The sequence below is a fragment of the Cibotium barometz genome, chromosome 20 (assembly GCF_041138505.1).
Source record: "Cibotium barometz isolate CiBa-2024 chromosome 20, ASM4113850v1, whole genome shotgun sequence".
NCBI classification, from domain to species: domain Eukaryota; kingdom Viridiplantae; phylum Streptophyta; class Polypodiopsida; order Cyatheales; family Cibotiaceae; genus Cibotium; species Cibotium barometz.
Window position 1 is genome coordinate 6,521,135 of NC_141065.1, and position 27,332 is coordinate 6,548,466.

The 27,332-nt window shown below is 48.5% G+C and overlaps 2 protein-coding genes across 2 annotated transcripts; one reads left to right on the forward strand and one right to left on the reverse strand.

Annotated features, from left to right (window-relative positions):
• Positions 1-369: 369 nt before the first annotated feature.
• Positions 370-27,332, reverse strand: LOC147627487 (F-box protein SKIP8-like). Its single transcript, XM_086814400.1, has 3 exons — positions 26,777-27,332; positions 872-1,068; positions 370-773 (listed from the first exon to the last, which is right to left on the reverse strand). The coding sequence occupies exons 1-3, from the start codon at positions 27,134-27,136 to the stop codon at positions 521-523; spliced, it is 810 nt and encodes a 269-aa protein (XP_086670526.1). The 5' UTR covers positions 27,137-27,332; the 3' UTR covers positions 370-520.
• Positions 10,720-12,592, forward strand: LOC147627488 (uncharacterized). The gene is made up of 4 exons (XM_086815049.1): positions 10,720-11,522; positions 11,649-11,994; positions 12,088-12,249; positions 12,338-12,592. Exons 1-4 carry the CDS (start codon positions 10,798-10,800, stop codon positions 12,590-12,592), a joined length of 1,488 nt encoding a protein of 495 aa, XP_086671175.1. The 5' UTR covers positions 10,720-10,797.

Genomic DNA, 27,332 nt, shown 5'->3' on the forward strand with positions numbered 1-27,332 from the left:
TCACAAATCATGACAAACTGAGCTAGGTGGTTTGAGCTGCGAAGGAGTTGCTTGGGACGGACAAATTGTGACCTGGGCGGCTGATGCACCCAGCTAAGAGAGGGCTGTGTGAGCTGTGAGAGAGAGAGAGAGAGAGAGAGAGAGATTGTTTTAAAGGTCTAATCCCTCAGCTCAGGCATGGGAAAGCGCCCAGGTAAGAGGGGGAAGTGTAAGCCCTCTCTCTCTCTCTCTCTCTCTCTCTCTCAGGTCTGCATTTCAAGCAAAAAGAAGAGGAGGCATTCCCTCTGCTATCTTACTGACAAACTAGGGAAACTTGAGCAAAGGCAGACAACCTTACTTTGTCAAGGTTCACACGGTGCTGCACAAACTCTGGACAAAAAAGTTTTCCATCCAATTCTATACAACATCTGCCCATATCCGTTGGGCTACAAAACTGCTGTGTGTGTGTGTGTGTGTGTGTGATACTTCAGCATTGAAAAACTTCACCAAAAACCATCACCCTAAGTTTAGTTGATTTTATCTAATTAACAAATGGCCCAAACTCAAAGTCGCCTGATTGTAGAGAGGTGTGATGATTGACCATATACCAATGACCATTATGGAACTCAAACACATTCGTTGTCAACTGCGGTTCCGCCGATGAGTTGATGAACACTTTGAGAGTTATCCAAGCAACGTTGCCAAAGACCCGTACACGCTCCTCTTGAAGATCAAAATCAAACCTTTGGTTCCAACTAAAGATGGTACGCCACTGCTCCATAACGGTGTCATAGCTGTAAACCATCAACAATAAACAATATAAGAGGCGGCCAAAAACGTCCATCAATATTGACCATATCACTATCTTAACAACCTGGGTTCGATAGCCTACCCAGATAACAGTTCCCCATGAGGATGTACACACTTGATGTAGTCAGAATGCAGCCATAGACGATTCATTCCCTTTATGGACTTTGCATGAAAAATCTTGTAAAAGTTTCTGTTGATCTCTAGTACAGCTTTGGTCACAGCATAATGAGCCTTCCATCCATATGGTGCCATTACACAGCTCTGCTCTACGGTAAAGTCCTGCATCACAAGAAAAAAGCAAAGCATTCTTTTGCAGTGCTGGACAAACAGCAAAAATACAACTCTAAAATATACCTTACCTTGCTGATTCATCATTGCCTTATAAGCGAAGTACAGATCACAGCAAAAACTTCTTCATGTGCATGTGCTTGTGCAAAGTAGAAAGACTGGACCTTCTTGTCAATCTTTGTTTGTTCTTTCTAAGGCACTCTCTGCCTTTCCACACTGTTATCTTAAAAAGCATCATATTTTACAAAGCGCCCCTACAGACATGAGCATGCTTGATCATTTCAAGATTTTCTTCCTTGTTAGTTAGTTATCAAGGAAGGCCTATTGTAAGGCTATCTTAACTGGAATTAAAAAAACTTTACGTAGAAAAGCTGGATCTTTCTTTGTTCTTTCTATTGACCCAAATAACACACACACTGCCTTCCCATACTGTAAGTTTGAAAAGCCTGATATCACACAAAGCAAGCTACAGACTTGAGCATGCTTGATCATTTCAAACTCCAAAACTTTTCTTCCTCATTAAGAGTGGGCTATCGTAAGGCTATCAACAAAGAGGGAAAAAAACGGTGTTGATCTGGTGATGAGATGCAACCCCCACACACACACCCCCCCCCCCCTCCTGTCAAAATACGCAGCGGAAATGATAACCAAACTTGGGTCCACAAGAGCAAGTAGAGTGCAGAAAATAGACAGCACAAGAAACACTGAGAGATAGGCGTGTAAACTCTTCTCTATACACAAGATCCCGTACAAAACTGAATGAGAAAATGGTGAGGAACATGGGGCCTATTTATATGCCCCATGGATGTAGTCGGCCAGCGCTTGAGGGCTCTCCACGACTGCATAAAGCAGTCGGCCAGCAGAAAATGTCTCCACGACTGTACAAAACAGGTCGGCCAGCATCAGAACCTCCACGACTGCATCATAGGCAGTTGGCCAGCCGCCACGAGCACATGAGGTGCAGTCGGCTAGCACCAGGGGCTCCTGCCAACATGTGGCATCCATCCACACCATGAAAAAATGGGGAAAAATGGGGAAAAAATACGGGGAGTGAGAAAAAATGATAAAACACCTATACAGGGCGGGCACACCCACAACAGAGGCCCTGGTGTCTGATTAAGACAGGAGATGACTTCTAACACCCCCTCTCAGCTCCTAGCTATGCAATCAACCCAAGGGAGCTGGAGTGCCGCCTGAGCGTAGCTTGAGGTAGAGACTTCGTGAAGAGGTCCACCGCATTGTCCTCCGTCGAACAATAAAGTAGCAAGATATCACCAGCCAAGATCTTCTCACGTACAAAGTGATACTGTATCTCTATATGCTTGGTCCGGGCATGGAAGACCGGGTTCCAAGCAATCGCTATACAACTCTGGTTATCGCACTGGATGACTGTGGGCTCCTTCTGTGGAAACCCAATCTTGCCTAGCAGCCTCCGCAGCCCCACAACCTCGCAAGCAGCACCACAAGCAGCCCGGTACTCTGCCTCCGTCGAAGAGAGGGCAATAGTTGGCTGCCTCTTGCTGCTCCAAGAAACTGCTCCTGAGCCGAGGGTAAAACTGTATCCTGAAGTAGATCTCCTCGTGTCTTGATCTCCTCCCCAATCTAAGTCGCTCCAACCTTGGAGAGTCTGACTCCATCCCCTCCTGTGTAAAAGAGTCCTAGATCCTTCGTACTCTGCAGATACCGCAAGATCCGCAATCCTGCGTCCCAATGAGACTTCAATGGCGTCTGCAAAAAAGAGCTCAACAGCCCCACGGAGAAGCTCAAGTCCAATCTGGTGTTCAGCAACCAGATCAATGAACCAACCAACTTCCGGTACTGTGAGGCATCACCTGGCTCACAAGGATCAGTAACGGTTAACTTTGTGTTTGGGTCCATCGGCGAAGTAATAGGCTTGGAGTTCTCCATCCCAAAGGCCTCAAGCAACTCATGAACATACCGCTGCTGAGAGACAAAAAGCCCCCTCTGGGTCTGCCAGATCTCCAATCCCAAAAAGAAGTGGAGTAAGCCTAAGTCGGTCATCTCAAACTCCTTTGACAAGGCAGCCTTCGTCACACCAATGTGCTCCACATGACCGCCGGTGAGAATGAGATCATCCATATAAAGGATGATAATCGTGACCATGCCGCGTTCTCGAAAGAGATACAGGTTAGGATCTGCAACCGATCTCTGAAATCCAGTCCGAACAAAGAAGGAATCAATCTTCTGATTCCAAGCCCTGGGAGCCTGCTTAAGACCATACAAGGCCTTACGTAACCTGTAAACCATCCCTTCTGATCCTGGAACAATAAAGCCTGGAGGCTGCTCAACATACACCTCCTCCTGCAGGTCACCATTAAGGAACGCACATTTTACATCCATTTGATACACGGGCCACCTCTGAGAAGAAGCAAGGGCAAGAACGGTCCGAATCGTGGACATCCGTGCTGTTGGTGCAAAGGTATCCTCGTAGTCGATGCCTGGCCGCTGAGCATAACCTTTAGCCACAAGTCTGGCTTTGTGTTTGTCCACCGACCCATCAGACGCATATTTGGTCTTAAAGACCCATTTGACACCAATCACTGACCGTTTCGACGGCCTCGGTACCAACTCCCATGTGTTGTTCTTCTCGATGGCATCAAGTTCCACCTGCATGGCTTTCCTCCAAGTAACCTGTGAGAGGGCTTCCTTGACGAAAGTGGGCTCCTTGTCCCGCATAATACGAGACATCAAAGCATAGTTTACCTGAAGAAGCTCCGCTGTATTGCTTTTATCTCAGACTCTGTGTGATCTTCGAGGGCTGTCCTCTATGGTCCACTCGAAGGGTAACTCCATGACACCCGACTCCCGAAGGGTGTCCAACAACCACCTAGGTACTCGAACAGATCGTGGAGCCTCCTGTGGTCGCGGGGGCTCTACTCCAGCTGCGAGCTCAACCTCCTGTACTGACTGAGATTGATCAACCGGAATAATGGTCTGGGAATCATCATCAGACTCCTCTGGATCTCCAAGAAGTGGCGGCTCCTCGACAGTGAATACTGGAACATGCTCGTCAAAGACCACATCCTGGCTAACAACAATCTCGTTCCTGTCTAGATCATACAATCTGTATCCCTTGGAAAGAGAATTATACCCCACAAATACAAGCTTGCGCGACTTGGAGTCAAGCTTCCATCATCAACAAGCAGCATAAAGTAGAGAGATCCTCCCAAAGATGGTGTCTGCTGAGGTCCACACAAGTCAGTGTGAATCAACTCCAATGGTTTCGAAGCCCGCCTAGAAGCCTGCTTCGGAAAGGATTCCCTGTGCTGCTTACCACGTATGCAAGAACTGCAACGCCCTTGCCTACTGCCAACATCTGGCAAGCCAACCACCATTTGGTCTTGGAAAGCTCGCCGAAGTGCATCCACATTTAAGTGGCCAAAACGAAAGTGCCACAAATCTCCGACCTGAGAACCTGTCAACGAGGAGAGTGCAGAGATCTTGTAGATACCATTCTCCACACCGCCTTCCCAAACAACCTGGCTAGTCTCACGGTCCCATAGAGCAGCTGAATGCTCCTCAAATTCCACCCGAAAGCCAGTCTTGCATACTTCATGCACTGACAGAAGATGAAAACCCAGAGTAGGGACATAAAGAACACGGGAAGCATGCTTGCCCCCCTTGCCGTCGAGAATAATCTCCATTCGGCCCTCACTGTGTATCGGAATAGTGGAGTTGTCGCCAATAAAGATGCGACCTGACTGCCGTTTCAGATCCAAAAAGAAGTCACGAGACGGAGTCATATGCCTGGAAGCACCACTGTCAAGAATCCATTCCCGGGTATTCTTCACGGTGAAGCCAACTGCCTCCTCGCTTGAAGACGATGAAGCGTCGGAGTCCATCATCTCTAAGTGCACAAATGCAGGAGTCTTTGCAGCTGAGGCTGAGGAATCAGCACTCTTCCCAGTCCGCTTAGGACACTTCCTCCAATAGTGGCCTTTCTCGCCACAATCATTGCAAGATCTTTCGGCCTTCAGTCAGGCTTCTTCTCAGAAGACTTCTCCGATGAAGCCTTCCCTTTGTCCTTGTTGTTATTCCGGCCTTTCGACCGTTGGCCAATTAAGGCCTCCGAACCGCCGCTGTGAGGAGGGTTCGTGAAACGTTCCTCCTGGTCCAAGACCATTGGCACAAGCTCCTCCCAGGTAATGGTGCTGAGCCTGCCACTCGTAATAATCAATGAGGAGTAGAAAGCAGAATACTGAGCAAGTAAGTGGGACAGCGGCCATGTCTTCAGATGATATCTCCTTCCCAGCCTGGAGGACTTCCTGCTAAAGGGCCTGCAACTTGTTAATGTGTTCCCGCATCGTCGAGGACTTTGCAAAGTTCATAACCCGCATCTGCACTTCCAAGGAGATCCGTTTCATGGGTGATACCCTGTTATAAAGAGAAGCCAAGTGCTGCCATATGCCTCTGGCCAGCGTCATGTGCTTTATGTGATTGATTACTTGTAGTGTGCAGTTGAGAAAAATAAATGACCAGACCCTGGCGTTGACACGATCCCATATGTGTGCCAGTGCCTCTCGGTCCTTCTTCATCGACAGTAACTCCCCTTCCTCTGCTTCCGGTTGTGGAACCCCGATGACGATGAAATCAGCAAGGTCATATGACTCCAGCACAGACTCCATCATAACCTTCCAGATGCCGTAATTGTTCCCGTCCAACTGACGGTCCACAGGGAACGTGGGGAGAGGATTAAACTTAAAAAGGGTGGGTGGGTGGGTGGGGAAAAAAAAAAACTTTAAACATGCAAGTGGCTGTCCAGCACCTTAGCCCGCCTTACTCTTGCAATTTCTCTTCCCGAGCAGTCCAAAACAGTCCACCAATCAGCAACTTAACTATCCCCCTCTTGCTCAGAAAACTCCCAAGATCTATCAAGAGCCTAGGGCTCTGATACCATGTCAAAATACGCAACGGAAATGATAACCAAACTTGGGTCCACAAGAGCAAGTAGAGTGCAGAAAATAGACAGCACAAGAAACACTGAGAGATAGGCGTGTAAACTCTCCTCTATACACAAGATCCCATACAAAACTGAATGAGAAAATGGTGAGGAACATTATGCCCCATGGATGCAGTCAGCCAGCACTTGAGGGCTCTCCACGACTGCATAAAGCAGTCGGCCAGCAGAAAATGTCTCCACGACTGTACAAAACAGGTCGGCCAGCATCAGAACCTCCACGACTGCATCATAGGCAGTCCGCCAGCCACCAGGAGCACATGAGGTGCAGTCGGCCAGCACCAGGGGCTCCTGTCAACATGTGGCATCCATCCACACCATGAAAAAATGGGGAAAAATACAGGGAGTGAGGAAAAATGATAAAACACCTATACAGGGCGGGCACACCCACAACAGAGGCCCTGGTGTCTGATTAAGACAGGAGATGACTTCTAACACCTCCCTCCCTCCTCCATTTGAGCCACCCCCACCTCCCATTTCCCCCTTTTTGCTTCGCCAACCCTGTTCCACCCTTCAACAATTGCTGCACACTACCCAGCATCCACCTCTTTCCACCATTCTACCACTTATTGCAGCCACCCGTCCCCCTTCATCAGTATTGGCCACCCTCTCCTTGCGCTGAGGCCCTTGCTTGTGCGAGCCCACCACTCACAGCTTGGTCCTTAGATGGCGGTGGCGTGGATCTCAGAGGTTTGAATTATTTACTTGACTACCAACACAATTAACCATCATATAGATGAACCAAATGAAAGATAAGGAGAGCACAATGCAGCACTTAGGCTTGAAGAAGGGCCGACCCCCCTTTTGTATTACCAAAGGAGTATTTACACAGTACAAGCTGCTGGTACACCGGATTTGTCCAAAATCAGGAATATAATGCGACCTGGCAAGCACTGGCATAGAGGAAGTGTGCATGTTGCCAATGAGGTTATAGCTCAAGTGGTGAAGGTGTTTGCCTAGGACCAAGAGGTCCTAGGTTCAAAACCCCCTTTGTTGCTTCCTCGGCGGCATCGCCTATGGGGGGATAATTAAGCGCCTACAGGCTGTGAAAAATCGAAAACTACGAGAGGATCTTGGGCCAAAGGCCAATCATTTTTTTTTTCAAAGTGTGCATGTCCGAATCATCTTGTCACATCCTTGGCCTCCATATTGATATGGGCACCACCCATATGATCCATACACGTGCCCGAGCCAAAGTTTCAAGGATACCATCCCTAAAACCTCAATCCAAGGGAGTGAAGGCAGCTGAGCTCCCCCGCCTGTGCCTACCCACATGTGCTACCCCCCCTATTCGCTTCGCCCCTCCCTCCCCAGCTCGCCTACACCCTGCTTCCCCTCTTCACTTTTGCCCCCCCTCTTCCCCAGCTCGCATTCACCCCTCCTCTCCCAGCTCGCTTCTGCCCCCTCCTCCCTACGCTTCACTCCCCACCCCCCCCCCCTCCCTTTTTCTTTCCTCCATCTCCACATCCCATCCGCATTCCCCGGATGTTTTTTTTCTTTCCCTCTCCTAGCCTCCTATTTCCTCGCCTCTCCCTTCGGTGCTTCAACGTAGGTTTACAGTTACAGGCAACAATTTATTATGGCAAGCTTCGACTTCTTTTGGTGTACAACCCCCAAGAGGACTCCATGGCAACTGCTCCGTCATCCCCAACCGAGGTCGCTGTCCCTTGCCTTTCATTTTCAGAAGCGGATCTCCAGCTCCTCACTTCAACTATTGCATCCTTAGAGGCCCCCACTCTAGTATGCAAGATTGTTGGTAACCGCCTAGCATGCGGACAGCTCTAGCCTCCTTGATGCGCCTAGAAAGATTACTGATCCTCATCCTTTGGGGCGTCGCTACTACCAAGTTGAGTTTGACTCGCCAGCGCCATCAAATAGAGTCATGCACCTGAGCCCTGTCGCACTGTGTACGACCTAGGCCTTCTTTGCGAGGCGGCTTCAACCCAACATCTGACCCTCTAGCTAGCGTTTCACGCTTTCCCGTGATAGTCTGCTTCCTAGGCCTTAGGAAGGAATACCTTCCTCTTCTCCCGATGATAGGTGTGTCAGAATACGCAGCGGAAATGATAACCAAATCTGGGAACACGAGAGCAAAAACGCAGGCAGAAAAACAGCACAAGAGAGAGAGAGAGATGTAGGCGTGTAACTCTGCTCTATATACACAAGAAGATCCCGAGGAATGATACAAATGAGGTATGGGGGCTGAGGACCTATATATACCCCCCTAGAGGGCAGTCGGCCAGCATAAGGAAAAGCCCACGACTGATAAAAAGGTCCACGACTGCATAAATGCAGTCGGCCAGCAATCTGGTGCCCAAAACTGATCAAAACCAGTCGGCCAGCAGCAAGAGTGCCCACGACTGATAAACATCCAGTCGGCCAGCACTGTACTGCTCTTGGCACCCTCTGGCAGCCCTCCCAAGCCTCAGAAAAATGGGAAAAAATAGGGGAAAAATACAGAGAGTGGGGAAAAATGGGAAAACACCTCATAAGGGCGGGCACACCCACAACAAAGGCCCTGGTGTATAAATCTAGACAGGAGATGACTTCTAACACCCCCTCTCAGCTCCTGGCTGTGTTACCAACCACTGGGAGCTGGGGTGCCGCCTGAGCAAATCCTGAGAGCGACTTCGTGAAGAGGTCCACAGTACTGTCCTCCGTCGAACAGAACTCCAGCAAGATGTCATCAGCAACGATCTGTTCACGAACAAAGTGCCTCTGGATGACCATGGGTTCCTCCAGTGGAAGCCCAAACCTGCAATGTAACCTCCTCCTGCTCCGTAAAACTGCTCCTGGGCCATAAGTAGATCTCCTCCCCAAACCGAGTCACTCCAACCGCGGAGTCGGACTCCATCCAACAATCCCCCTCCTGTGTACAAGAGTCCATGATCCTTCGCATGCTGCAGAAACCACAGGAAACGCAATCCTGCCTCACAAAGAGACATCTGCAACCAAGAGCTCAACTGCCTCATCAGGAAGCTCCCGTCCAATCCGGTGTCCATCAACCAGATCAATGAACCATACAGCTTCTGAGTCACAGAGACATCACACTGCTCACAAGGATCAACACCTGTTACGATGCGCAAGCAAGTCCTGGAAACCTTCTGAAGACCACGCAAGGCCTTCTAAAACCTGTCAACCACCCCCTCTGAATCCGGAACCACAAAGCCTGGAGAAACCACCTCCTTCTGCAAGTAAGCACCTGCCGCCTGCCTGGCTTTCCGAAAGGTCCGCGTGGGAAAGAACATCCTTAACTACTGGAAGTTCTATGTCCCGAACACGACGAGACATCAGAGCATAAGTGACCTGTTCAGCTTCCTCTGACTCACGAACACAAGAACTACCAACATCAGTACTGGAAAGTTCCTGCCAACTGCTGCCATCTACTGGTAAGCTATCCACCATCTGGTCCCGGAAAGCCCGCACCTGCCAGGGTTGCAGCCATACGTACGTACGGATCGATCCGTACCGTACGGATCGTACTGTACCGATCCGTACGCGTACGGATCGATCCGTACGTTTATTTTTTTAAAAAACCCCTTTTTGACCTTCAACGTGCGAATTTGGCCTTATTTTGGAATTTCGCCTGTTTCGCCTACAGTGCTCTGTTTCGCTCCGTCTCTGCACACTGTGCACATTGCAACCAGGTAATTCTCACGCTCTCTCGCTCATGGCCTTGGTCCCTCATGATGCATCTCTCTCTCTCTCTCTCTCTCTCTCTCTCTCTCTCTCTCTCTCTCTCTCTCTCTCTCTCTCTCAACCGCGAGCGGCCAATGTACTACATGATTAATCTCGTCTCTCTCTCACTCCCTCCCGAGTCCGGGGTCCCTCTCCCTCTCTCTCTCTCTCTCTCTCTCTCTCTTTCCTCCTTTGGAATATGCTCTAAGCTCTCCCTCTCTCTCTCTCTCTCTCTCTCTCTCTCTCTCTTTCTTCCTTTGGAGTATGTACTATGCTCTAAGCTCTCTCTCTCTCTCTTTGTTTGTGTCACAGAGCTTCCAGGATCCAATATGCCGAAGCCATGCAACCCCTACTGGCAGGAGCACACCAATGTCATCCGTGTTATTAATACGCCGACCCAAGCTGGTTCTGGCACGCGTAGATGGCAATGCAAGTATTGCAACTTCGAGCTCACGAGCACAATTTCTCGTGTCGTGATACACTTGACATGTATTGGCACCACCGGCAATTGTGGTGGGTGCAAGCAGGTGCCGCAGGATATCAGAGACAAGCTCATTGCTGAGAATTCATCAACAGCAAAGGGTTCAAAGAAGGTAAGGGGCAGCCAGCACACTCAAGATGCACTTCATGATGCGCTTGTGGGGGAGATGGGTGATTCTTCCACACAGGATAGCCAGTCTACAGGGGGCAGAAAGAGGGCCCGTGTCATGCAGGAGGGTGATGAGGATGATGATGCACATGTGCTGAGACAGAGTACTTTGCCTTCACGTGTGTCATCTCTTTCGTGGGTGAAAGAGAGACAAAAAGTGGCTGAGATGGAGATTGCTTGCACTCTTGTGGAGTGCAACATCTCCTTCAATGTACTGAGGACTGATCAATGGAAGAGAATGGTGAGGGCCATAGCAGAGGTTGGCCACACAGACTCGTGGTCCAGGGTGGAGTATAACAAAATGCGTACCACGATGCTTGAAGAGCAAAAAGCCTTGATAGACAAGGCATTGGTACCTGTCAAGGCAGGATGGTAGTCTTTTGGGTGCACCATCATATCTGATGGCTGGAGTGATATGCGTAGACGACACATTATCAATATTTTGGTGTCCTCATGTCTTGGCACATACTTCTTGCGGGCTGTGGATGCAGGAAAGGCAGGAGAATCCATCAGTGCTGAGTTTATTTATCACCACATCAGACAGGCAATTTTGGATGTTGGGCCAGAGAATGTGGTCCAAGTGGTGACAGACAATGCTTCAAATTGCAAGCGTATGGGTGAATTGGTCGAGGCAGAGTTTCCTCGCATTGCTTGGACTCCTTGTGCTGCACATTGCTTGGACCTGCTGATGGAGGATATTGGAAAGTTGCCATGGGTGCAACCTAATGTTGCAGATGCCATGAAGATTACTACATTTTTCCGAAAAAAACATCAGGCTTTGGCCATCTTCAGGAGCCATAGTGCACTTGATATGGTGCGACCCTCGAAGACCAGGTTTTCTTATATGTTCCTGGTCTTGCAGAGGCTTTTTAGATTGTGGGACCCACTACTACAGACTGTGGTGGACCCGAAATGGAGGTTTATGCACCATGCACAGACAGAGGCCACTAGATACATTCAGCGGAAAGTGCTTGACGAGGCCTTTTGGACAGAGGTACAGAGCTTGACGGTGGCATTGCAGCCTATCCATGTCCTCCTCCGAATCACAGATATGGAGGGCTCTACTCTTGGACTGGTCTATCATCTCTTCATGGAGATGAAGCGCCATATTGCCACCTGTACGACATTGACGGAGTCTCAGTGAGTGTACACTTGGATATTGTTCTTGGTTGATTATATTAATATTAAATAATATGCACATTGCAACAATATGTTTAAAGTTATATTATATAATGACTGTTGGAATGTTGGCTTGTCAATTTGTAGCCGTGGTGACATCCTGGCTATTGTAGAGCGGCGATGGACATTTATGAGCCGTCCCATTCATGGGATGGCTGCATTGCTTCATCCCTTCTACAAGAAGCCAGAGCTGTTTAGTGAGAGCACTCTGCTCACGCAGAAAGACCAGTACATCAACAGAATGTACGACGAGGATGAGCAACTTGAGGTTGATGCAGAGATGGTGAGTTTTATGAACAATCTAGGACCATCCTTTGCTAGAGCGGTGGTTTTGAGAGAGGAGGCGACGAAATTTCCTCTCACGTGGTGGCAGAGCTATGGAAGACAAGGTCTTCCAAAGCTGACTCATCTTGCTCTCCGAATCCTCTCGCAGGTACTCTTGACTCTTTCACAATTGCATCCATCTTTAAAGTTTGATTCATTAAGGGTTTTGACTCCGAAATCGTATCGTGATTCGTGATCGTAGGATTGTTCTGCTGGTGCTTGTGAGCGCAATTGGAGTGCCTACTCCTTGGTTCACACGAAGATCCGCAATCGACTTAGTACCGCTCAGCTGGAGCGATTAGTGTATTGCCGAGCTAACATGAAGCTCGTGCGAGATTATCATGCTTTGGGGGCACCCAAGCAGGTATATTTAACTGTCGTACATCTTTTGACACATTTCAATATAAGTCATTTCTTGTGGTTCTGACTTGTCGGATTTTGCTTTTCCACAGGCAGATCCGACCCGTGTGAAGATGGTGCCAACCTCTACTGAGGGCGGCGTGGAGCAGCGTGTCAGAGACGAGCAGGCAGATATTATACGACTCCTTCATAGAGAGTTGGAGAGCATCGATCGTCGTGTCACAAGGTCACGCGCACGGGCTTTGGCGATACCTTTGCGTGAGGAGGCTGCAGATTCAGATCACGTTTCATTGTGGAGTCTAGACTCTGGACTAGCCCTTATGGGCCTTTTGAGGACATTTCTATGATGTAGTGTTGCAGCTTGCTATGTAGTATGTGCATTGTATTCAGTTTGTTTTGATGCATTTGCAGCCTTTTGACATGGATGAGAGTCGAGACTTTTGTTGTGTGAACACTGATTCATCAGTTTATATAGAGCTAACTTCTAAGAGTGGTGATTGGTGATTGAAGATTGATCTCTGTCATCTGATTGAAAAATGGTTTTGGTATCTCATGTTTGATTTCTGAAGTAACAAGTTTTACAACATGCGGCAAGGGTTTTGTGATTACTAATCAAATGCGTATTAGCAAAGACCTTATTAGATTGTCTTGTAGGTCTCTCTCACAATTTAAAATGTATTTGGATCTTTTTATGTTTATTTTGATATGAAATGCCATATAGATTGATATTTTTTACAATGGTACGTATTTTTACGTACACACAAATTTTATCTGTACGGAACAACGTACAAATACGTACCATACATTACGTACAGTACGTACACATCAACCTTGGCACCTGCAGCGTATCCACACCTGAGTAGCTATTACCACACTGCCACTCATCACAATCTTGAGGACCTGGGAGAGAGAGTGCTGAAAGCCTGTAGACTCCATTCTCCACTCCACCTTCCCAAACCACTTGGCCTGTTGCTTTGTCCCGGAGAGCAACAAAATGCTCATCAAACTCCACCCGTACGCCAGTCTTGCAAACCTGATGCACTGACAACATATGAAAACCAAGTGCCGGAACATACAACACCTGGGAGGAATGCTTCCCCCCTCTGCCATCGGGAACTATCTCCATCCTGCCCTCACTGTGAACTGGGATAGTGGACGTATCCCCAGTAAGAATATGACCAGAAAGCCTGCAGAGATCCTATAAACCGGAACGGGAAGGAGTCATGTGCCTGGAAGCACCACTATCAAGAATCCACTCCCGAGTATCCGTTGCGGAGAGTCCTCCAATCTCCTCCCTGCCTGAAGAAAATGAAGCATCGGTGTCCATCACCTCCAGGTGCACAAAAGCCGGAGTCTTCATGATTGTTGCTGAGGAGTCTTCACCCTTCTCAGTCTTCCGCTTGGGACACTGCCTCCAGTAGTGGCCTTTCTCGCCACAATCATTACAGGTCCTCTCTGCCTTTAGTTTCTCGCGGTCACTATAACGGACATCTTCTCAGAAGACTTCTCCGACGAAGCCTTCCCCTTGCCCGTGTTACGGCCTTTCGACCGTTGGCCAGTTAAGGCCTCCGAACCTCCACCCTGAGGAGGGTTCGTGAATCGTTCCTCCTGCTCCAGGACCATGGGCACAAGCTCCTCCCACGTGATGGTGTTGAGCCTGCCACTGGTAATCAAAGACGAGTAAAATGCTGAGTACGAAGAGGGCAAATGTGACAGCAACGTTATGGCCATGTCCTCTGACGATATCTCCTTCCCAGCTTGGAGAACTTCCTGCTGAAGAGCCTGCAGCTTGTTAATATGCTCCCGCATCGTCGACGACTTTGCAGGGCTCATAACCCGCATCTGTACTTCCAAGGAAATCCTCTTCATGGGCGATACCCTGTTGTAAAGTGAGGCCAAATGCTGCCATATACCTCTGGCCAGCGTCATATGCTTTACATGATTGATTACTTGCGGTGTGCAGTTGAGGAAAATAAATGAACGGACCCTGGCGTTGACGCGATCCCACATCTGCGTCTGGGCCTCCCGGTCCTTTCGGGTTGACGGTAACTCCCCTTCCTCTACTTCCGGCCGTGGAACACCAACAACGACGAAATCAGCGAGGTCGTAAGACTCCAGAACGGATTCCATCATCACCTTCCATATGCCGTAGTTGCTCCCGTCCAACTGACGGTCCACCGGGAACGTGGGGAGTGTCGGGATCTTCACATGTCTCTCGGCCATCTCATACAGATCTGCCATCGCGGGGATGTACTCTGAAAAGGGTGGGTGGGTGGGAACAAAGACGAACTAAAACCTGCAAGTGGCTGTCCAACAAATCAGCCCGCCTTCCTCTTGCTTCTCCTCTTCCCGATCAGCCCAAAACAGTCCACCAATCAGCCACAAAACAGTCCCCCTCTTGCTCACACAAATCCCAAGACCTATCTAGAGCCTAGGGCTCTGATACCATGTTAGAATACGCAGCGGAAATGATAACCAAATCTGGGAACACGAGAGCAAAAACGCAGGCAGAAAAACAGCACGAGAGAGAGAGATGTAGGCGTGTAACTCTGCTCTATATACACAAGAAGATCCCGAGGAATGATACAAATGAGGTATGGGGGCTGAGGACCTATATATACCCCCCTAGAGGGTAGTCGGCCAGCATAAGGAAAAGCCCACGACTGATAAAAAGGTCCACGACTGCATAAATGCAGTCGGCCAGCAATCTGGTGCCCAAAACTGATCAAAACCAGTCGGCCAGCAGCAAGAGTGCCCACGACTGATAAACATCCAGTCGGCCAGCACTGTACTGCTCTTGGCACCCTCTGGCAGCCCTCCCAAGCCTCAGAAAAATGGAAAAAAATAGGGGAAAAATACGGAGAGTGGGGAAAAATGGGAAAACACCTCATAAGGGCGGGCACACCCACAACAAAGGCCCTGGTGTATAAATCTAGACAGGAGATGACTTCTAACAAGGTGGTGTTACCGGGAGAGTGATGGAATCCCCCTCCACTGCCACTTCGGTTCTTGCTCAGGCGGCTGGGATTCCATCCCTTCGCATCTGCATAGCCTCTCCAGAGACAGTACCGCACACCACATCTCTTCCTTGTCTCCAGGGAGCCCCTATTTTGCAGAGTGGAGTACTCTGACCTCCCAAACCAATGTTCCATATGCAGGCAGATGGGGCAGTTGGCCCTCAAGCAGCGGAGCACCAGGATCCAACCGCGGCCGACACTCATGCTGAAGAGTGGCAGATCGTTCACCCGCGACGGAGCCGCCAGCCGACCTCCAGAGCTAAACACCGCCACCAAGCGCGCCAGGCTAGCAAAGCACAAGAGGATATGGTTTCGTTAGAGGACCATTTCGAGCATTTATCGCAGTAGCCACCGGTCAGTGATCCCCCCCCCCCCCCCCCCGGTTTGGAGACGGTTGCTCCGCCGAGACGCCCCTCCAAGTTCCTCGACTCCAATGAGGCCTGCTGGCCCCACCAAGCCGTCAACGGACCCTTACTTGCACCACCCTTCCTCTTTGGAGGATTCCTCCCATTCGCTTCTCTCTTTCCCCTCCCCCTTGTAACTCACCCAAGAAGCGCGGGAGTCATCGCTTTGACCATGGGTACAATTCAACATTTCGGCATTTAAACACAGCCATTAAACAATCCGCAAATCTGAAAATAAAAGTTGCACAACTGACACCACAAAGAGCCAGAATGGGATACCCCCCCCCCCCCCCCCCTCCTCTTGGAGTATTTCATTATCCAAGGAGAAATATAACATGTACAAGCTTTGAGGGCCTTACTCTCCCCAGGGAGATGCCGGATTATCCATATACAATCATAAACCTGTCCTTCATCCAATATGGCTATCCAACATGTCCTTCCATAGACGCACAAACATGTATAACAGCCCACATGGCTCTTCCATACGCGGATAAACTTGTATGACAGCCCATATGGCACTTCCACGAGCACATAAACCTGTAAATCAGCCCATGTGGCTCATCAATGAACTCATAAACCTGTAAACCAGCCCATGTGACTCATTCATGAGCTCATAAACCTGTATAACAGCATGTATGTCATATCTGTGAGCACCAAAACCTGTAAACCAGCCCATGTGGCTCATCCACGAGTCCAAAAACTAGTATAACAGCCTGTATATCGCATAAACCAGAAATTTCAGCGAGCTTTAGGACTGTTTTGCTGAAAAACAGCCATCCGGGGTGTGCAAGATGGTGTAGAGTAGTGAAAATCATCTTCCCCAAGCTGGATATGGCTATGGTGGGCTTAGAAATGAAAAGAAATGGACAAAAATCAGAGTTTTCAGCCTCCAAAACCTGCTTGAAGCTCAAACTCGCCCAAGAGATAACTCTCTTATGTTCAAATAAGCAAGAAAATGCTACAATGCCATGTGTAGAGTTGAATTGACAAGTGTGAGGACACTTGTCTCACTTTTATCCTCTTATCTGCCACATGTCCCAAATCCAAAGGCCAAAAATTCCACAATCTTCAGCTCTAAAAATATCCTAGATGAAAGCTAATTTCACATCGGCGCTTTGGCAATACTCGATCTCTATCGAATTTTGGAGGTAGTGACACAAACGGAAATTCCATCGAAGATTGCCAAAAATAGCAGCGTTTCCTAAAATTTAAGAGATAAGCTCTTTGTGTTCCACCACATGAGAAATACATGTAAGCACCATGTAGAAACCTGTTTCATTGCTCAATATGTCAGAATGCGCAGCGGAAGACTAACGCACGTAGGAGACGCATCACCATCAAGCTCCACGAACACCCCCAACGGGCGCTGTAGCCCCCTCCACCGGGCTCCCATCTCCCGGTAAGCTGCCTCCCAAAACACCGGCCGGAGGAGATGATTATGACAAGGTGCCACTCTAGCCTATATATGGCTCTTCAACTTCCCATGCTCCCACTTATGGGATAATCCAAGGCACCTTCTAGCCATAGATCACACACTCGAAATCGCCAACCTTCCAACACCCTCCCTCGATTCGAAAGCCACCGTCCACAAATGCTGAAAATGGAGCTTGCACGTGTGACACCACATAGAGGCCGGAATGGGCCGACCCCCCCCTTAGAGTATTTTATTACCCAAGGAGAATAATATCATGTACAAGCTTTGAGGGCCTTACTCTCCCCACGGGAGATGCCGGATTATCCATATACAAATGCCATAACACAGCCCAACACGAGGCAACCAAGCCGGAACATAGGTTGTAGAAATGCCGAGCCAACAATATAATCCATATACCTCCGTGTGGTACTGATTCTTTCCCAAAAACCACGGGTCTTCATGCAATAGAAAGGGTACAGCAAGTACAACTCTCCATTCAACCGGTACAGCAGGTACAATGGCTGGTACAACCGGTACAATGACTAGTATAGTAGGTACATTGACTAGTACAACCGGTACGGTGGTTGGTACAGCAAGTACAGGAAGTACAAAAGCCGGTACAATGGGTGATACAAGTACAGAAGCTAGTACAACCAGTACAAGGGCTGGTACAACAAGTACAGCAAGTACAAATGTTGGTACAACAAGTACAATGGCTAGAAATCATAATAAATGATTAAATACCCTTGCCTTCAGTATTTCTTTGCGATGGAAGCCTCCAAAACAATCCCCAACAACCGGTATTCTTCATGGGCAGCCTTCAAGAGAGAGAGAAAGAGAGTAGCCATCATTAGGGCAGCCTGTAACGGTGGTAGAGGCTAGTGTGCAGCAAGAGAGCCTCCATTAATGAAGAGAGAGGGCTCCAATTTATAGATTTGGGCCTCCCATGAGCTCCAAAATGGCAAGAGAAGGCTACAATGACAAGTGGAGAGCCACACAATAGCTGAAGTGACAAGTGTGAGGCCACTTGTCTCACTTTGGTCCACTTTCTTGCCACATGTCCCAATCTAAGAGATGGGTCCTTCCATAATCTTTACCTCTAAAAATATCCCAACTGGTAGACATTCTGTCATAGGCACTTTGCCAACTCTTGGTATCTGCTCAATTCCAGATGTAATGACGCGAACAGAATTTCCATCGGAGTCGGGCCAAAAATAGCAACTCTCCTAAATTTTAGGAGTGTAGTCCTTTGTATTCTAGGATAATCCCCCATTCCCAAAGCTTGTACTTTCCAAATATTTAAACATCCTGGAGTCCACCAGACCCCTTTCAAACTGGGAAATGTCCAGGCTGGTGACATCCTCCCCAACTTCTTAAAAGTTGTCCGCAACTTTAAGCTTCAAGCCATATATTCAAGATATAATCATGTCCCATCGATTGGGCGAGACGAGACAGTCTCAAAAATCCAATATAACTGAAGAATCCATGTCCCAAAGAAATGGGCGAGACTAAATAAGTCTCCATAATACCAATATCAAAATCATGTCCCAAGATAAATGGGCGAGACAAAAACAGTCCCATAAGTCCAGATATCATAATCATGTCCCAAGATAAATGGGCGAGACAAAAACAGTCCCATAAGTCCAGATATCATAATCATGTCCAAGATAAATGGGCGAGACAAATCAGTTCCATAAGTCCAGATATCATAATCCATGTCCCAAGTAAATGGAAGAGACAAATCAGTCCCGTAAGTCCAGATATCATAATCCATGTCCCAAGTAAATGGGCGAGACAAAATAAGTCTCCTGCCAACAAGACATCGGTCCACATGACCCTTGGCATAGACATAAGTCCCGTGCCAACCAGGCGTCATGTCCACCTTACCACTTGCACTCCGTGTTGGTACTCTGACCACACACCTTGGATGAGAGGTGGGCTCAAGTAACAAGATAAAACAATCACTCGCAGGCATAGATAACCTCGTGTTCCATAAGCATTTCTGCTACACATAGTTTATAGGCATTACGGCCACCAATAGTTTGTGGGCATTTCGGCCACCAACTCACACTACCCTCTCAAGTGCCCATGTTCTATTGTTCCACCCTCACATGGTAGAAACAATCTTCAAGAGAGCACGTAGGACAAGAGAACACTACACAGGGTATGTGAATCATGAGTTTCATAAGTCCAATGCATCCCAAATAAAGGGAGCCAAAAAGAATAATCCATCCCAGTAAAAGGGAGCCATAAACATAATCCATAAACCTGAGGATGGATCCAAATCCCTAGAAAAGAAGTCCAGGAATCCATAGACCTGTATACCATAATCCTTGTATACCATAACTCTTACCACATACTCCGTGCTAACCACACACCTTAGAGTAGAGGTGGACTTCATCCATAAAAGCATCATATCCATGAGATATCCAAAGATTTCTTCTCTATAAACTCGGACAGATTCGTCCATAGAAATTGCTTGTGAAGCCCAATATCTATATAAATCTCGTCCAAGAAAGAAATCTCCATGGATATAATCCATCCCAATAAAGGGAGCCATGAAAAGAATTCATCCCATTAAAGGGAGCCATAAACAATGTTTCCCTGAAACCATCTCAAGGCAAACAACAACACCTTTCTCCTTGCATAGCTATACAAGGGTTAGTGAACATCAAAAACACTTCATAGTAAATAGCCAAAGCACCAACTTTGCAAACTCAAAGTAAACTTAGCTTTTCTTTGCCAGGTTGGTCATGAAGCCAAAAGAAATATCTCGTCACCATATCCTTAAGATATCCTGAGATATATCTCCATATAGCTTGCCTGTAAGCTTGATAATATAATCCACAATATCCATATGGAAAGAGTGCTAAACGTGTGCACATAAAGCCAACTTCACACTTCCACGATAAAATTCTGTGAATTCATAAATCCTTAGATCAACAAGCTGTCTACTGCTCATGCTCTTGCTTCATAAGCTATGAAGCAGGCTTAACAGCAATGATCGTAAGTGTGGTCCCCACTTGAGATCTTTTCTCTTCCTTATTGATAGAAGGAAGCCTCCGCTTCCAAGAAAGCCTATGCTCTGATACCAATGAAACTCGCGACGGGTGCCCGGGGGACTAGGGCCTTTGACACACTTGTTGATACCATCAATGCATGTTAAAACACTTAAACATGGCCACAGCCTTAACACATATCCATCATCACTTTGCATAAAACACTTCACAAGTTGGCTGCAGCTGACATGGTTGGCCACGAGGGACACTGTAGCACAGGTGGCAGGCTGCAAGAAAGCACAAGCGACTGGTGCTAGAAGTCATCTCCTGTCTATATTTATACACCAGGGCCTCTGTTGTGGGTGTGCCCGCCCTGTATAAGGTGTTTTATCATTTTTCCACATTCCCCGTATTTTTCCCTATTTTTTCCCATTTTTCCTAGTGGTGTGGAGGGTTGCCAGAGGGTGGCAGGAGCACTCCAGAGCTGGCCGACTGTCCCAATAGCAGTCCTGTGGCTGGCCGACTGCACACAGGTGATGCGTGGGCTTCAGGGCTGCTGGCCGACTGCATACAGATGAGTCGTGGGCAATCTTCTGCTGGCCGACTGCATTTATGCAGTCGTGGGCACTTTTTATGCTGGCCGACTGCTCTCCCAGGGGCATATATATAGGCCCCTTGCCCCCACCACTTATTCATTCAGTTTTCTCGGGATCTTGTGTATAGAGAAGAGTTTACACACCTCTCTCTCTCTGTTTCTTGTGCTGTTTATTTTCTGCAGTCTACTTGCTCTTGTCTACCCAAGTTTGGTTATCATTTCCGTTGCATATGCTGACATGGTATCAGAGCCCTAGGCTCGAGATAGATCTTGGGAGTTTTTCTGAGCAAGAGGGGGAGCGTTAGGCTGCTGATTGGTGGACTGTTTTGGGCTGTACGGGAAGAGAAGGTGCAAGAGGAAGGCGGGCTAAGGTGCTGGACAGCCACTTGCAGGTTTTCAGATTTTTTTTTCCCACCCACCCACCCTTTCAGGCTACTCTCCGCGATGGCAGATTTACTAGAGATGGCTGAGAAGCACGTGAAGATTCCGACTCTCCCCACGTTCCCAATGGATCGTCAGTTGCACGGGTCAAATTACGGCATCTGGAAGGTCATGATGGAGTCGGTGCTGGAGTCATATGACCTTCCTGATTTTATCATCATCGGGGTTCCACGGCCGGAAGCTGAGGAAGGGGAGTTACTATCGACGAGGAAGGACCGAGAGGCACAGGCACACATGTGGATCGTGTCAACACCAGGGTCCGGTCGTTTATTTTCCTCAATCGCACACCACAAGTGATCAATCATGTGAAGCACATGACGCTGGCGAGAGGCATATGGGAGCACTTGGCTTCTTTGTATAACAGGGTATCACCCATGAAACGGATCTCCTTGGAAGTGCAGATGCAGGTTATGAACCCTGCAAAGTCCTCGACGATGCGGGAACACATTAACAAGCTGCAGGCCCTTCAGCAGGAAGTCCTACAAGCTGGGAAAGAGATATCGTCTGAAGACATGGCCATCACTTTGCTGTCCCACTTGCCTGCTCAGTATTCTGCTTTCTATTCCTCGTTGATTACGAGTGGCAGGCTCAGCACCATAACCTGGGAGGAGCTTGTGCCAATGGTCTTGGACCAGGAGGAACGTTTCACGAACCCTCCTCACAGCGGAGGTTCGGAGGCCTTAACTGGCCAACGGTCGAAAGGCCGGAATAACAAGGGCAAAGGGAAGGCTTCACCGACCTCAGCACATACCATCTTTGGGAGGATCTCTCTACTTTATGCTGCTTGTTGATGATTGTACCAGATTCACGTGGGTCTACTTTCTTTCCCAGAAGGACCAGGCTTTTGCTCGGTTCAAGGATTGGCACGTGATGGTGGAGAAAGAGTCTAGATATCAGGTTAAGACTCTCAGGGCTGATAAAGGAGGTGAATTCTCCTCGACTGTATTTTTCAGATTTTGTGCAGATCATGGCATCAAAAGGGAACTGGCCAATACCGGATCGCCTTCGGAGAATGGAGTTGTTGAACGCAAGAACAGGACTGTGGTGGAGATGGCGAGGACCATGCTGGAGCATCGTGATCTTCCTCGTCCACTTTGGGGTGAGGCTGTGGCAACGGTTGTCCATACCATCAACCGCTCTCCGACGACTTCAGTACCCCATATGACTCCATTTGACGCATGCTTTGGCAGGATACCCGATGTCTCGCACTTCCGTGTCTTTGGGAGTGATGCGTATGTACATATTCCGAAGAAGCAGAGAAGGAAGCTTGACTCCAAGTCCCGCAAGCTGGTATTTGTGGGGTATAACTCTCTTTCCAAGGGATACAGGTTGTATGATCCAGATAGGAACGAGATTGTTGTCAGCCGGGATGTGGTCTTTGACGAGCATGTTCCAGCATCCACTGTCGAGGAGCCGCAACTTCTTGGAGATCCAGAGGAGTCTGATGATGATTCCCAGTCTATCATTCCAGTTGATCCACCTCAGTCATCACAGGAGGTTGAGCCCGCAGCTGGAGTAGAGCCCCCGCGACCACAAGAGGCTCCACGATCTGTTCGAGTACCTACGTGGTTGTTAGACACCCTTCGGGAGTCAAGTGTCACGGAGTTACCCTCCGAGTGGACCACAAAGGACGGCCCTCGAAGATCACATCGAGTCCGAGATAAAAGCCACACAGCGGAGCTTCTTCAGGTGAACTATGCTTTGATGTCTCGTATCATGCGGGATAAAGAGCCCACTTCCGTAAAGGAAGCCCTTTCACAGGATACTTGGAGGAAAGCCATGCAGGTGGAACTTGATGCCATCGAGAAGAACCACACTTGGGAGTTGGTACCGAGGCCGTCGAAGCGATCTGTCATTGGTGTCAAATGGGTCTTTACGACCAAATACGCGTCTGATGGGCCGGTGGACAAACACAAAGCCGGGCTTGTGGCTAAAGGTTATGCTCAGCGGCCAGGCATCGACTACGAGGATACCTTTGCACCGATAGCGCGGATGTCCACGATTCGGACCGTTCTTGCCCTTGCTTCTTCTCAGAGGTGGCCCGTGTATCAAATGGATGTAAAATCTGTGTTCCTTAATGGTGACCTGCAGGAGGAGGTGTATGTTGAGCAGCCTCCAGGCTTTATTGTTCCAGGATCGGAAGGGATGGTTTACAGGTTATGTAAGGCCTTGTATGGTCTTAAGCAGGCTCCCAGGGCTTGGAATCAGAAGATTGATTCCTTCTTTATTCGGACTGGATTTCAGACATCGGTTGCATATCCGAACCTGTATCTCTCTCGAGAACGCGGCATGGTCACACTTATCATCCTTTATGTGGATGATCTCATTCTCACCGGCAGTCACGTGGAGCACATTGGAGTGACGAAGGCTGCCTTGTCAAAGGAGTTTGAGATGACCGACTTAGGCTTACTCCACTTCTTTTTGGGATTGGAGATCTGGCAGACCCAGAGGGGGTTTTTCGTCTCTCAGCAGCGGTATGTTCATGAGTTGCTTGAGGCCTTTGGGATGGAGAACTGCAAGCCTATTACTTCGCCGATGGACCCGAACACAAAGTTAACCGTTATAGATCCTTGTGAGCCAGTTGATGCCTCGCAGTACCGGAAGTTGGTTGGTTCATTGATCTGGTTGTTGAACACCAGATTGGACTTGAGCTTCTCCGTGGGACTGTTGAGCTCTTTTATGCAGACGCCATTGAAGTCTCATTGGGACGCAGGATTGCGGATCTTGCGGTATCTGAAAAGTACGAAGGATCTGGGACTCTTTTACACAGGAGGGAATGGAGTCAAGCTCCAAGGTTAGAGTGACTCAGATTTGGGAGGAGATCCAAACACGAGGAGATCTACTTCAGGATACAGTTTTACCCTCGGCTCAGGAGCAGTTTCTTGGAGCAGCAAGAGGCAGCCAACTATTGCCCTTTCTTTGACAGAGGCAGAGTATCGGGCTGCTTGTGGTGCTGCTTGTGAGGTTGTATGGCTGCGGAGAGGCTGCTAGGCGAGATTGGGTTTCCACAGAAGGAGCCCACAGTCATCCAGTGCAATAACCAGAGTTGTATAGCTATTGCTCGGAACCCGGTTTTCCATGCCTGGACCAAGCATATAGAGATACAGTATCACTTTGTACGTGAGAAGATCTTGGCTGGTGACATCTTGCTACTTTATTGTTCGACACAGGACAATGCGGCGGACCTCTTCACGAAGTCTCTACCTCAGGCTACGCTCAGGCGGCACTCCAACTCCCTTGGGTTGGTTTCACAGCCAGGAGCTGAGAGGGGGTGTTAGAAGTCATCTCCTGTCTATATTTATACACCAGGGTCTCTGTTGTGGGTGTGCCCGCCCTATATAAGGTGTTTTATCATTTTTTCACACTCCCTGTGTTTTTTTCCTATTTTTTCCCATTTTTCCTAGTGGTGTGGAGGGTTGCCAGAGGGTGGCAAGAGCACTCCAGAGCTGGCCGACTGTCCCAACAGCAGTCCTGTGCTGGCCGACTGCACACAGGTGATGCGTGGGCTTCAGGGCTGCTGGCCGACTGCATACAGATGAGTCGTGGGCAATCTTTTGCTGGCCGACTGCATTTATGCAGTCGTGGGCACTTTTTATGCTGGCCGACTGCTCTCCCAGGGGCATATATATAGGCCCCTTGGCCCCACCACTTATTCATTCAGTTTTCTCGGGATCTTGTGGATAGAGAAGAGTTTACACACCTATCTCTCTGTGTTTCTTGTGCTGTTTATTTTCTGCAGTCTACTTGCTCTTGTCTACCCAAGTTTGGTTATCATTTCCGCTGCATATTCTGACAACTGGCTGCTGGTGGCTGACTGCAAAGGCAGGCTGCAGGCGCTGCCATGTAGGCAGCTGACATGGCAAGCGCTGTAGTCGAACTGCACCCAAGCAAGAGAGAGAGAGAGAGAGAGAGAGAGAGAGAGAGAGAGAAGCAAAGCTCAAGGCAACAAGCGCAAGAAAGAGGAGAAGGCGGGCAGCTAGATGCGAAGGCGTCCGGCAGCAATAAAGAAAAACGCAAAAGTGCTAGGTAGCAAAACGAGGAAGAAGAAAAATGCACAAAAAAAGAGCAGCGTGGGATTTTTTTCCCGAAAAGCACTTAATCGCCATGTTTTTTTTTTAATTAAAAAAAGAAAGAATAAGAGAAAATCCTTCGAAGAGTTTTTCAATAAAGGGGAAAAGCACTTGTAATAGATTTTTCTCTAAGGGGAAAAAGCATAGCTTTTCACCCCTAAATTTCTATAAATAGGGGGCCAAGGCTCTTGTATCCCACAACACAAGCTGGGTGAAAGATTCAAGGAGATCTCCTCTACGTGGAGCAAGGGGATTTCTTCTTGGGAATTGTACAAGGGCTACGCCGACCTCGTTTGATAAATAAATACCTGCGGGGGCGCCACGCTTTGGGGCCAATTGGTCTTTTTTGTAGGAGGACTCTAGCACCACTTATTTCTTTTTCTTCTTCTTCCAAGTTTATTATTCCAGTTCGTAAAGAGATTAAAGTGTGGTTAAGTGTGCTCACCGCCCGTCAAGTTTCTGAAGGCCGGTTTCAACGGCTCTACATTATGAGAATGGCACAGATTTGCTCATCAGTTTACTCACTTTCGGATTTCGGCCATCCCTATCTACTCAGTCGTCGTGCCTTAGTGCACCTCCGACACCCGTGTAAAAGAAAGGTGAGAGCTCATCTACAGCATCACTGCCTGGCACATATGGTCTACCAGATGCAATAAGGCCATTGACGATTCCGTCACCCACCAAAGACTATCAACTTCATTTGGACGATCATCCACACCCTTCGGAAACAATGGTGGTGACTCATAGGCAACGCTGATCAGATACAGCACCACCGTGCAGCCTTCTTGTACGCTTGGAAACCGGGCTCCTCCTTCACTCGGGGGACTACAAACTTGTTTGGCAATACATGCCCATGCCCGCAGTGTGGAACCCCCCATGTAGCCTCCCTGCGAAAGGCAGCCAGCTAAAACGGGAGCCTCCCACACCCCCCTTCTCTCCTTTTTCCCCCGTCTCTCCTTCAACCCCCCCCCCCCAACACACACACACACACACAGCCCCTCTCTCCTTTTTCTCCCTCCTCTTGTTTTTTGGTTTTCAGACCTTGCACGAGGGGCCATTTGTATCTTGTTGCCTCAATATATTGAGGGTTGTAATCTACATTGTGCAGACGCTTTCTTTTGACTAATAGAAGAATCTATTCTTCTTCTTTTTTTTTGGGGGGGGGGGGGGGGGGGGGGGGGGGGCGGGAGCATATTTGTAACAATCCTGTTCTTGAGTACTCTTTCATGATAATCCAAAACCACCTCGAGCTCTAAAGGCACATACTAAGCTCGATCCTCTAAACAAACAAGTTCATCATCCGAAACAAGATTATCTACAGTCCCCCAACACATCTCTCTCTCTCTCTCTCTCTCTCTCTCTCTCTCTCTCTCGCCAGGAAAGGCCATCAATGCAGCCTATACTGCCATGTTTCTCCCCTGTTCTTTTCAGTTTGTTGTTTGGAAATCGCATCTATCTTACACCCTTCGGTAGTAGACAAAAGGAGGGGAGAAGTCCTAGAACACGACAAGAAGTAGCTTTCTTGCAAGGTTAATAGGGTAAAACAGAAAGAAGGAATAAAGAGAAGATAGCTATCGAGGAGTAGATGTACCTTGTGAAATAAGGCCTTCCATGTACTGTCGTCATTAGCAACACGCCTCATACAAGAGTTGGTCATGGAGACATTGCAGAGGCTTCTGTAGTCCAGGTAACTGAGCATGTGCTGTGTGATCTCTGGGACAAGCTGCTCCATGATGGACGCTCCTGACTGAGGGTAAGAAGAAGCCTGCTGCTGCTGGCTCTCTGCCTTCTCTCCATTGCAACTGCAAACCCTAACCTCTGCCCAGTTTCTGTTGCTGCTGCTGAGAGACCTCGCCCTTGCCTTCCTCCTGTTGTTTGCAAAACCTACTACCAAGCACAGCAGAAATGAGAGAGAAATCGCCGACTGGGCCAATACGGCACAGGTTCCCATGGCTGTGCAGAAACCCTAATCTTTGCTTTCTGTCTTCGTTATCTTCCCATATAAGGACGCTCTCTCTGTGTGGGTGGGGCATATAAACCCTAAAGCCGAAACTGTTGGCCTTCCTGCCTCCTGTGTTGGTGTGGGTTATGCTCTCTACGTCTCGAATGCATGTCGTCCTCCAGGCGTTTCCGATCAGAAAATACAT

Coding starts and splice junctions, on each gene's coding strand:
- LOC147627488 (XM_086815049.1), top strand. CDS start 10,798: ATGCGTAGACGACACATTATCAATATTTTGGTGTCCTCATGTCTTGGC. Junction 11,523..11,648: donor ACGACATTGACGGAGTCTCA/GTGAGTGTACAC, acceptor GTCAATTTGTAG/CCGTGGTGACATCCTGGCTA. Junction 11,995..12,087: donor CTCTCCGAATCCTCTCGCAG/GTACTCTTGACT, acceptor TCGTGATCGTAG/GATTGTTCTGCTGGTGCTTG.
- LOC147627487 (XM_086814400.1), bottom strand. CDS start 27,136: ATGGGAACCTGTGCCGTATTGGCCCAGTCGGCGATTTCTCTCTCATTT. Junction 1,069..26,776: donor GGAAGGCCTTATTTCACAAG/GTACATCTACTC, acceptor CTTGTGATGCAG/GACTTTACCGTAGAGCAGAG. Junction 774..871: donor CATGGGGAACTGTTATCTGG/GTAGGCTATCGA, acceptor GATGGTTTACAG/CTATGACACCGTTATGGAGC.